Source organism: Macaca fascicularis, chromosome 9 (genome assembly GCF_037993035.2).
Source record: "Macaca fascicularis isolate 582-1 chromosome 9, T2T-MFA8v1.1".
In the NCBI taxonomy this organism is placed as follows: domain Eukaryota; kingdom Metazoa; phylum Chordata; class Mammalia; order Primates; family Cercopithecidae; genus Macaca; species Macaca fascicularis.
In genome coordinates this window covers 29,517,144-29,528,629 of record NC_088383.1, presented here as the reverse complement: position 1 = coordinate 29,528,629, position 11,486 = coordinate 29,517,144, and the positions used below count along the sequence as shown (strand labels likewise).

The 11,486-nt window shown below is 44.4% G+C and overlaps 1 protein-coding gene across 1 annotated transcript; it reads left to right on the top strand.

Moving 5' to 3' along the window:
* Positions 1 to 10,617: 10,617 nt before the first annotated feature.
* Positions 10,618 to 11,065, top strand: LOC102120310 (small ribosomal subunit protein eS12-like). Its single transcript, XM_045399770.2, has one exon. The coding sequence runs from the start codon at positions 10,662 to 10,664 to the stop codon at positions 11,058 to 11,060; it is 399 nt and encodes a 132-aa protein (XP_045255705.2). The 5' UTR covers positions 10,618 to 10,661; the 3' UTR covers positions 11,061 to 11,065.
* The last annotated feature ends 421 nt before the right edge of the window (positions 11,066 to 11,486 follow it).

Sequence of the window (11,486 nt, the reverse complement as noted above, 5' to 3'; positions counted from 1 at the left end):
ATTACTAAGTATCTGATACATAGAGGAGATCCTCTCCCGACTGATCAGGCTTGAATGTGTGCATGGATGAGACACACAGATCATCTTTATTGAGGGGGTTTGACTTTAAGAATACACAGGAAACTGAGACAGCCCAAAAGCAGGCTCAAGCAGCAGCGTGGACGGCAAATCGTGGTGCTTCCAAGTTCACGATGTACATCAGGCCCTGGGGAGAACTGAAACAGTACTGGCTTAATGCTGCTCAGAATCCAACCTGAGCTGTAGACCCATTTCACGTGATTTTCCTGGCCCAAGAAGTCAGGTCAGTTTGCCTCTGTCCAGTAAGGAGTCATCCTGTTGGTCTCCCATTTATTTATTTATTTATTTATTTATTTATAGATACAGAGTCACTCTGTTGCCCAGGCTGGAGTGCAGTAGCACAATCATATCTCGTCGCAGCGTTGAACTCCTGGGCTCAAGCGATCCTCCCACCTTGGACTTCAGAGTAGCTGAGACTACAGGCATGTGCCACCACACCTGGTTAATTTATTATTATTTTTTTTTTTTGTAAAGATAAGGGCTCGCTGTGTTGTACAAACTGATCTTAAACTCCTGGCCTCAAGCGATCCTCCTGTGTCAGCCTCTCAAAGTGCTGGGATTACAGGCATGAGCCACTGTGCCCAGCCAATCTCCCTCATTTAGATCCTCAGATGCTAAACCCATATCAGTGTCTTGAGTCCTGGACAATCACTTGGTACTCGGGAAGGAAGGCTGGCACTTGGAGTGCCTCACTCCTCTCCAGGACATCTCTCCTAACAAGTAGAAACTATTTTTCAACTTTCCCATAAGCAGTATTAATCTATTTTCATCCCAGTCTGTTTCAAGTAGTTATTCAACTCTTCTTTCCTCAAGCTATTCTGTCATTTACTCCTCAGTCAAGTCACTCAATTTACTTGCTCTCTATTCTGCTAATCAATTTCTAAAAGGTCCTTCATCCCATCACAACAAAGCCAGTACCCAGAAGCTCTGGTCCCTGCTGTCTTCAGGAGTCTCTCACGTCATATCAATGCCCTCTTCCCATCATGCCAACCCCATCTCAGAGATCTGCAGATCTGAGTACACATGGCATAAAGATGGCAACAGCAGACACTGGGGACTACTAGAGGGAGGAAGAAGAGACGGGGAATGGGTTGGGAAACTATACCTATTGGGGACTGTGCTTAATACCTGGGTGACAGGCTCAATCACTCTCCAAACCTCAGCATCATGCAATATACTCATGTAACAAACCTGCACGTACACCTCCTGACTCTAAAATAGAAGTTATTTGCCAGGTGCCATGGCTCACACCTGTGATCCCAACACCTTGGATCACCTGAGCCCGGAAGTTTGAGACCAGCCTAGGCAACAATAGGGAGACCCTGTCTCTACGAAAAAATTAAAAATTAGCTGAGCCTAGTGACACACGCCTGTAGTCCCAGCTACCTGGGAGGCTGAGGTGGGAGGATTGCTTGAGCCTAGGAGTTCGAGGCTGTAGTAAGCTGTGATCAGACCACAGCACTCCAGCCTGGATGATAGAGCAAGACCCTGTCTCAAAATAAAAAAACAGATAAAATTAAATTTACTAGTTGAAATTATTTTTTTAAAAATCACTAGTCATGGCCGGGCGCGGTGGCTCAAGCCTGTAATCCCAGCACTTTGGGAGGCCGAGACGGGCGGATCACGAGGTCAGGAGATCGAGACCATCCTGGCTAACACAGTGAAACCCCGTCTCTACTAAAAAATACAAAAAACTAGCCGGGCGAGGTGGCGGGCGCCTGTAGTCCCAGCTACTCGGGAAGGCTGAGGCAGGAGAATGGCGTGAACCCGGGAGACGGAGCTTGCAGTGAGCCGAGATCCGGCCACTGCACTCCAGCCTGGGCGACAGAGCGAGACTCCGTCTCCAGAAAAAAAAAAAAAAAAAAAAAAATCACTAGTCATATGTTTTATATCCTTTTAATCTAACTTCTAAGGTAATTACTAAATAATTACATTATAATCTAATTAGATGACTGGTTTCACAATTATATTTTTATTAGAAATTAAGAATACTTAAATTATAGATATAAAGAAGAAGTCTGCAGGTCGTTGCTGGTGTAAAATTCCCAATGAAGGGTTCATGTTTCAGTTGGCACGTTTGTTACCCCACCCCCTATCTAATCAGAAACATACTCATCCTTCTACACAGGCAAACACATTAGTAACCTGCTGAATATTACTTGTTCTCCATGTCAAAGCTGTCATGTTCAGCTAACCACCTAGGATAGCTTCCTCCTCTCTGCACTGTCCTTCAATAGCCTGCCCAACAGGAGAACCACACCAACTGGATCCCAGGAACACCCCATCATTGCAACAGCAAAGCTGCAAAAGACTGGCATTGTGGATACTGAGTTCCACTAAACCATGCCAAAGCCATCTTCTCCCCACCCTCATCTCTGTCCAAGCCTTCAGCAGCTCTTTTACCTGGAGAAAGATTAAAAGGAGGATGAATGAGAAGACCCCAAAATAGAGTGGCTCAGGAAGGTGACTTCTGATTAAAGACTTAAAGAAAGGGAACATGGCCACATGGAAATGTGGAGGCCAACATTCCAGGCAGAGGGAGCAAGGTGCAGAGGTCCTGAGGTCAGAGATACCTGATGTAATAGAGAAATGGGAGGAGACCACGGGGCCAGAACAGAGGGAACAGGAAGGAGAGGAGATAACAAAGGCCTTGGAAGTCACTGACGAGTTTGAGCAATGCATTGACAGGACCTGATACTATTACAAGCCCCTTCTAATGGTGGAAGAGGCCATAGAAGAAGACAGAGAGGGCAGCTGGGACAGTTGCAATAAGACAGTGAGAGGTGCTGGGGTTTGGGGTCAGGGTGCTCCACTGGTGGTTATGGGATGTGGTAGAACTCTGGGTACATTTTAGAGGGAGAGCCAGCGGAACTTTTTTTGGATTACATGTGAAGTGTGAGGGAAAGGCTGAAAACAGTGGGACGCCAAGGCCCTGTGATTCTAGATGGAGTTGCCATCACTAAAATGGGGAGATGGTCCCCCTTTCTCATAGGGTGAAGCACAGCTTTAGCCTGGGAAGGCTGTGCATGACGCAGCATCACTTTAGCATTTTCTAGACTGCAGTACTGAAGGCAAAAGGAGGTGGCTCATACAAAAAGCACCTGTGGTCCAGTAAGGACCCCAAGAGAGTCAGTAAGGACACTGAGGTTTGTTGGCCGCAGCCTCTGGAAGAAAGGAGTTGCCTCTAACTGAGATGAAAGCTCATGTGACCTCGGAGAGATGCCTCAGCTTCTGACTGTCCAATATTCAGTTCCAGATCCCATAGGGTCCAGCCCTTCTTCTTAAAATCAGATTCTGGGATAGCCCCCTGCAGCCTATCAATAAAGAAAGCCCTTTTCCTTTGGCTCATTTGAGTCAGTTTCTCCTCCTTGTAATTTGTCTGTTAAGATGGAGACAAAAATATGTCTATAATGATCGCCCTTGATTATGGGTTCACATCCCATTCCATGATGCTACCTTTCCTTTATATAAGCTGTGTGTCTACCATGTGTGAATCAGGTTTGAAATAGAATGCAATAACCCATTTAATCAATAGAATGATCAGTAAAAATATAAAATGGTCGGCATTCATCAGAGTTCTCTAAGTTGAAAGCAAAAGAAATTTGACTCAGCCGGGCACAGTGGCTCACACCTGTAATCCTAGCACTTTGGGAGGCTGAGGCAAGTGAATCATGAGGTCAGGAGTTCGAGACCACCCTGGCCAACGTGGTGAAACTCTGTGTCTACTAAAAATACAAAAAATCAGCTAGGCGTTTGGGTGGGCACCTGTAATCCCAGCTACTCGGGAGGCTGAGGCAGGAGAATAGCTTGAACCCAGGAGGCAGAGTTGCAGTGAGCTGAGATCGCACGGCTGCACTCCATCCTGGGCAACAGAGTGAGACTCTGTCTCAAAAAAAGAAAAAAAAAAAAAGAAAAGAAAAAGAAATTTGACTCAAAATAGCTTAAGTATAAAAGGACATGTGGCCAGGTGCGGTGGCTCAAGCCTGTAATCCAAGCACTTTAGGAGGCCGAGGCAGGCAGATCACCTAGGGTCAGGAGTTCGAGACCAGCCTGGCCAACATGGTGAAACCCTGTCTCTACTAAAAATACAAAAATTAGCCGGGTGTGGTGGTGGGCGCCTGTAATCCTAGCTACTCAGGAGACTGAGGCAGGAGAACTGCTTGAACTTGGGAGGCGAAGGTTGCGGTGAGTCGAGATCATGCCACTGCACCCCAGCCTGGGTGACAGAGCAAGACTCAGTCTCAAAAAAAAAAAGGAAAGCCACCTGAAGAGGTGGCTCTTCAGGTATGATATGCTCCACATGCAGATTATATCAGCAGGTATCTTCCTATTTATCTATCTTTCCATCCATCCATCCATCCTTCCCTCCCTCCATCCACCCATCCACCCCGCTATCCATCCCTCCATCCATCTCTCCCTCCCTTCTTCCCTCCATCCATCATTCATCCCTCTCTCCATCCATCCCTTCTTCCATCCATCCCTCCCTCCATCCATCCCTCTCTCCATCCATCCCTCCCTTCATCCATCCATCCATCCCTCCCTCCATCTCTCCCTCCCTCCATCCCTCTCTCCATCTCTCCATCCATCCCACCCTCCATCCTTCCCTCTTTCCATCCATCCCTCCCTCCATCTATTCCTCTCTCCATCCATCCAACCCTCCATCCATCCCTCTCTCCATCCATCCCTCCCTCCTTCCACTCTTCCCTCCATCCATCCCTCCCTCCCTCCATCCATCCCCCTCTCCAACATCCCTCCCTTCATCCATCCCTCTCTCCATCCATCCCCCTCTCCATCCATCCCCCTCTCCATCCATCCCCCTCTCCATCCATCCCTTCCCCCATCCATTCCTCCCTCCATCCATCCCTCCCTCCATCCATCCCTCCCTCCATCCATCCCCTTCTCCATCCATCCCTCTTTCCAGCCATTCCTTTATCCACCATCCATCCATCCATCCATCCATCCATCCGTCCGTCCATCCATCCATCTCTTGGTTCTACTTTCCTCTGTGTTGATGTTGTTCTCAGGCAGACTCTACCCAGTGGTAAAAAAGATGACCTCCAGGGGCTGTGGGTTTACGTCTTCCCTGGAGAGACCACTTTCTCTCATCATCCACATCAGTCTCTGAAACAGGGTTTTGTCTGAGCTGCCTGGGTCTCATGTCCACCCTGTGGTGGGAGTGTTGTTGATTGCAAGCCATTAGTTGACTGACCCACCAGAATTATACAAATGCCAGAGTAGTAAATCCTGAAAGGGAGGAATAATCTGATTCAGACAAAATAGTAAGAGATGAGAAGTTTTATCTGAGGAATACAAGTCATTTTAATTATCAAGCCTGGAGAGACATTAAAATGAGACAGCAATCATATTTTACTCCCTGCTTTGAGCTATGTATTCATCTCTTGAAACAGCTAGCTATTGCCCCAAGTAGCTATAAATTAACCTAATGCTGCTGCACTGGACAGGTTCACAATATAGAGTCAATCACAAATCAATGTTATTTCTGTGAACCAATGAGAATTCCTGACAAGCTACTTCATATCAGGCTACTCCCTGTCCCCGCCTCCTTTTTTTTTTTTTTTTTTTTTTTGAGATAGAGTCTCGCTCTGTCACCCAGGCTGGAGTGCAGTGGTACAATCTTGGCTCACTGCAACCTCCACCCCACTGGGTTCAAGTGATTCTCCTACCTCAGCCTCCCAAATAGCTGGGACTACAGACATACACCACCACATCCAGCTAATTTTTGTATTTTTAGTAGAGATGGGGTTTCACCATGTTGGCCAAGATGGTCTCCATCTCTTGACCTCGTGATCCGCCCACCTCAGCCTCTCAGAGTGCTGGGATTACAGGCATGAGCCACCACACCAGGCCCTGTCCCCCCTTTTTTGCCTTTAAAAGCCTACTCGTAACTGCTGCTAACCAGAGTATATATTCAAGGCAACTTGAATCTATGCTCCCGGGTTGCAATCCTCAAGCTTGGCCCAAATTATATCTCTACTTATATCAGTTTTGCCTCAGCTTCTCCCTTTTAAGTCCACAGAGATATCCACTGCATAGGTCTTCATTTGAAAGTAATAAAAATGGTTTTCTCTGTAATATACAACTGATACCACATTAAATCTGTACACAAATCCCCTAAAACCATAACAGGTATTTCAACATGTTTAAAGGAAATTTCTCTCTTACATGTGCACATATACACACATAGAGACTCCAGCAAAAGTGTTCATTTAAAGATTCATTGGAAAGGCTATTGGGTAAGCATTTTCACAAGGAAGTAAATCAAATGTGACTTTATTGGATATCAGATCAGCTCACTCTTTGTTTTTTAACGACTTCTTGTGTAAACTGTAAGAGAAACACTCCTTGGGCTGGCAGAGGAGATGGGAGTTTGTATAGAGCTGTCTTGCTCAAGGGCTATTTTTTAGACACTAAACTCTTTCTTCTGCTTCGGGCACAGAAGCAGGGGGTTACATGAAATGAGTGAAGCACAAATAAATTTCTTAAAGGGGTGGAAAGGGGGAAAAGGAATAAAGTCTGTGTTTTGATATACAACGTGGAGAGTACAGGTCAGGAGGAAAAGAAAGGGTCATTCAAACAAAGATACCCAAGAGGCCTACAAATGTGTCTCATTTTGTGAGCATTATCCATTTTGGGGAAGGGGGGTGTCGGATGTTGATTTATGCACCAGGCCACCAAATGTAACGTTTTGCCAATTTTTTTTTAAAGGAAATGTGGTCATTACCTTTGAATGAAATCCAACTAGCCAGCTTTCAATCATGCAGGAACTAACTATCCTGGTGTGAGTTACCTAAATCCTTTTCCTAGCTGACCTCTTTGTATGATTACGTCACCTTGAGGAGAGCAGTGGAGGGGGAAGAACTTAAGAGTTTTAAAATCTCAGCTTGGGTAGCGAGGACGTAAATCCGTAGCCAAATGGGAGTTACGGGTCAAGGATTGAACACTGTCTTTACTCCCTGATCCTTCCACCGCTTCAGAAACTATTAATACGGCCGGGCGCGGTGGCTCACGCCTGTAATCCCAGCACGGTGGGAGGCCGAGGCGGGCGGATCACGAGGTCAGGACATCGAGACCATCCTGGCTAACACGGTGAAACCCCATCTCTACTAAAAATACAAAAAATTAGTCGGGCGTGGTGGGGAGCGCGTGTATTCCCAGCTACTCGGGAGGCTGAGACAGGAGTATGGCGTGAACCCGCAAGGCGGAGCTTGCAGTGAGCCGAGACCGCGCCACTGCGCTCCAGCCTGGGCGACAGAGCAAGAGTCTCAAAAAAAAAAAAGAAAGAAACTGTTAATACATCTTCTAGGAGCTTTTCTTACTGAAATTAAAAAGGGAGAAGGGCCCCGGGGTGGGATGGCTGGGTGAAGGGGGATCCCAGACTGTAGTGTTTAAGAAAATAAACTTCCAGAAAAGGAGGCCAAAAAAGACTCCATTTATCGCGATGATGATGACTTCCTGAATTCACTTGACTGTTTCCATTTTTCTCGATCTTTCTGCCTTTTCCCCTTTTTATTTATATGTATGAGCTCCTTACATACTATGAATAATAATCTTTATCAATCATGTAGCTTGCAAATATTTTACGTAAGACTGTTTATCGTATTTTACTTATTTCACTGCATTAAACCTTTTTACATTAACTAAATTTGGGTAAAATGTCTTCTTTATGAAAAATGCATCAGCTCTTGATATATTGGTTTTTAAAAACAAAGTTTAATGGCTTAATTAAGAATGAATATATTATTTTAAATTTTCATACAATACAGAAGTATATTGACTACAAAAAAGAGCCACTTTTACCTCCTCCCTCCCCCGGCCCCAATCACAACACACCCCCCAAGGAAAGCACTATTACAGTTTGGTACGTAAATTTTAGGCTTTTTTTCTATGCAGTTGTACATGTGCATCCATACATACACACAGACCACAGACACACACGGGAGGTATATAAATAGCATTAAACTGAACATATTGCTCAATGTGTACTTTGTCACATAAAAATATGTCTTATGATTCCATACTATAGGTCTACCTTAGCCTCTCTCTCACTCTTTTTTTTTTTTGGTTGCCCAGGTTGGAGTGCAGTGGCATGATCTCAGCTCACTGCAACCTTCACCCTGCAGGTTCAAACGATTCTCCTGCCTCAGCCTCCTGAGTAGCTGGGATTACAGGCATGCGCCACTACACCTGACTTATTTTTTGTATTTTTGTAGAAACAGGGTTTCACCATGTTGGCCAGGTTGGTCTCAAACTCCTGACCTCAAGTGATGAGGCTGAGATGAATGGATCACTGTAGGTCTACCTTAGTCTCTACAGGTCTACCTTAGTCTGTCTCTCTCTCTCTCTCTTTTTTATTTCATATTTTATTTATTTTATTATTTTTTGGTTCACTCAGGTTGGAGTGCAGTGGTGCGATCTCAGCTCACTGCAACCTTTGCCTCCAAGTTTAAGCAATTCTCCTACCTCAGACTCCCAAGTAGCTGGAATTACAGGCACACACCACCATGTCTGGCTAGTTTTTTGTGTTTTTGTAGAGATGGGGTTTCACCATGTTGATCATGCTGTTCTCAAACTCTTGACCTCAAGTAATCTGCCAACTTCAGCCTCCCAAAGTGCTGGGATTACAGGCGTGAGCCACCGTGCCCAGCCACTTACCTTATTCTCTCTTACTGCTGCATAATGCTATGTAGCGTTGGAAATAGCACAGTTTGTTTCCCTAATGATGGACATTTAAATTGAAAAATTTTTGCAATTATAAACAATGCTGCATTCAAAATTTTTATCCATGCCTGTTTCGACCTGTATACCTTTGTACATGTGCAAAGAATTCTCTTGGACAGAAAATACAGAAGTGGAGGTGGTAATGCAAAGAAAAATGGATATTTTTCTTTTAACAAACACTGCCAAATCAGTCTTCAAAAGGCTATACCAATGCATACTCCTTCAACATGGAATGCAACAGAATTTTTTTTGAACTGCCCAGCTAATGGGTGAAAAATAATCTATCTTCCTTACTTTGATCTGTGTTCACTGTTTACTAATGAGATTAAGAATGTTTTCACATGTAGATTGGTTTATTTAAGTGAATCACTTGACTGTTCCCATTTTTATCCATCTTTCTGCCTTTTTTCCTTTTTTTATTTGTATGAGCTCCTGACATATTATGAATAATAATCTTTATCAATCATGTATCATGTAGCTTGCAAATATTTTATCCAAGACTGTTGATCATATTTTATTTATATCACTGCATTAAACCTGAATTTATTTTTTATTTTTATTTTTTTTGAGATGGAGTCTCACTCTGTCACCCAGGCTGGAGTGCAATGGAGTGATCTCTGCCCACTGCAAGCTCCGCCTTCCTGGTTCAAGCTATTCTCCTGCCTCAGCCTCCTGAGTAGCTGGGATTACACGCACACGCCACCACACCAGCTAATTTTTGTATTTTTAGTAGAGATGGGGTTTCACCATGTTGGTAAGGCTGGTCTTGAACTCCTGACCTTGTGATCCACTCACCTCAGCCTCCCAAAGTGCTGAGATTACAGGCGTGAGCCACTCCACCCAGCTCAAATTTTTATTGTTGGCAACAAATTCAAATTTTAAAAGAAGTTGTGCCAACAATCTTTTTTATTGGCCAGGTGAGGTGGCCTATAATCCCAGTTCTTTGGGAGGCTAAGGCAGGAGGATCACTTGAGGCCAGAAGTTTGACACCAGCCTGAGCAACATAGTAAGACCCTGCCTCTACCAAAAAACATAAAAATAAAAATTTTAATTAGCCAGATGTGGTGGTGTATGCCGATAGTTCCAGCTACTTGGGAGAGTGAAGCAGGAGGACTGGTTGAGCCCAGGAGTTAGAGGCTGCAGGGAGTTATGATCATGCCACTGCACTGCCACCTGGGTGACAAAGCAAGACCCTGTCTCTAGAAAAAAAAAAATTTAAATCTATTTTATTAATCTGTGTATTTTCCATTCTATATAAACTAGCAGATGGGCTTGTCAGATTTCATAAAATATCCCTGTTATGGTCTGAATGTGGCCCCCAAAGTTCATGTATTGGAAACTTAATGCCCAATGCAACAATGTTGAGAGATGAGCCCTTTAAGAGGTGATTAGATCATGAGGGCACTACCTACATACATGAATTAATGACCTTATGGCAGGAGTGGGTTAGTTATGTCAAGATTGGATTCCTGATAAAAGAATACATTTGGGTCACCTTCCCTGTCTTACTCTAGCCCTCTCTCTCTTGTCCTTCCAACTCCTGCCATGAGATGATGCAGCACCAAGGCTCTCACCAAATGCTGGCGCCATGCTCTTGGACTTCCCAGACTCCAGAACTATAAGCCAAACCAATTTCTGTTTATTATAAATTACCCAGTCCATGGTGTTGTTATAGCAACATAAAATGGACTAACACAATCCCTTTGTAACTTTTCATGAGCTTGCATTGAATTAATAGATGACTTAGAAAAGAAAAAAATTGCTCTTTCCCTGCTGCCACCAAGTCACACGGAGGCAGAGGCTTGGGTGCGTTCAAGATTCCGCTTCACCCTTAACCCACCGCCATGGCCGAGGAGGGCATTGCTGCTGGAGGTGTAATGGACGTTAATACTGCTTTACAAGAGGTGCTGAAGACTGCCCTCATCCATGATGGCCTAGCACGTGGAATTCGCGAAGCTGCCAAAGCCTTAGACAAGCGCCAAGCCCATCTTTATGTGCTTGCATCCAACTGTGACGAGCCTATGTATGTCAAGTTGGTGGAGGCCCTTTGTGCTGAACACCAAATCAACCTAATTAAGGTTGATGACAACAAGAAACTAGGAGAATGGGGAGGCCTCTGTAAAACTGACAGAGAGGGGAAACCCTGTAAAGTGGTTGGTTGCAGTTGTGTAGTAGTTAAGGACTATGGAAAGGAGTCTCAGGCCAAGGATGTTATCAAAGAGTACTTCAAATGCAAGAAATGAATAAATCAATCTTTGGCTCACCAAAAAAAAGAAAAGAAAAGAAAAAAATTGACTTTCACAATGTTTATTCTTACCATCCAAAAACATGATATGTGTGCTTATTCGACTTGACTTTTCTTTTGTCCTCCAATAAAATTTTATGTGTTTCTTTACATTAGGTTTATGTCTAGAATTTTTCTCTCCACAGGAAATGAACTTTAATTAGCTTTTGTCTCCAGAATTCCCCATTGATGCCTGGGCTTTACGGTTCTCCTCACCCCCTCCAGTTTGAAGGTCCAGACTGGAAAGAAGAGACACAAGGGGCACAGAAGATTCCCTAGCACAAAGTTACAGGGGGGTGTCTCCCTGGCAAGAGATCCCCGGGCCCAATGCCTCCCCAGCCCAGCCACAAGTACTCAGAGTGTCAGAACTTATTTTTGTAATGAG

Bases quoted from the DNA above. Each gene is read 5' to 3' on its own strand.
- LOC102120310 (XM_045399770.2), top strand. From the start codon at position 10,662: ATGGCCGAGGAGGGCATTGCTGCTGGAGGTGTAATGGACGTTAATACT.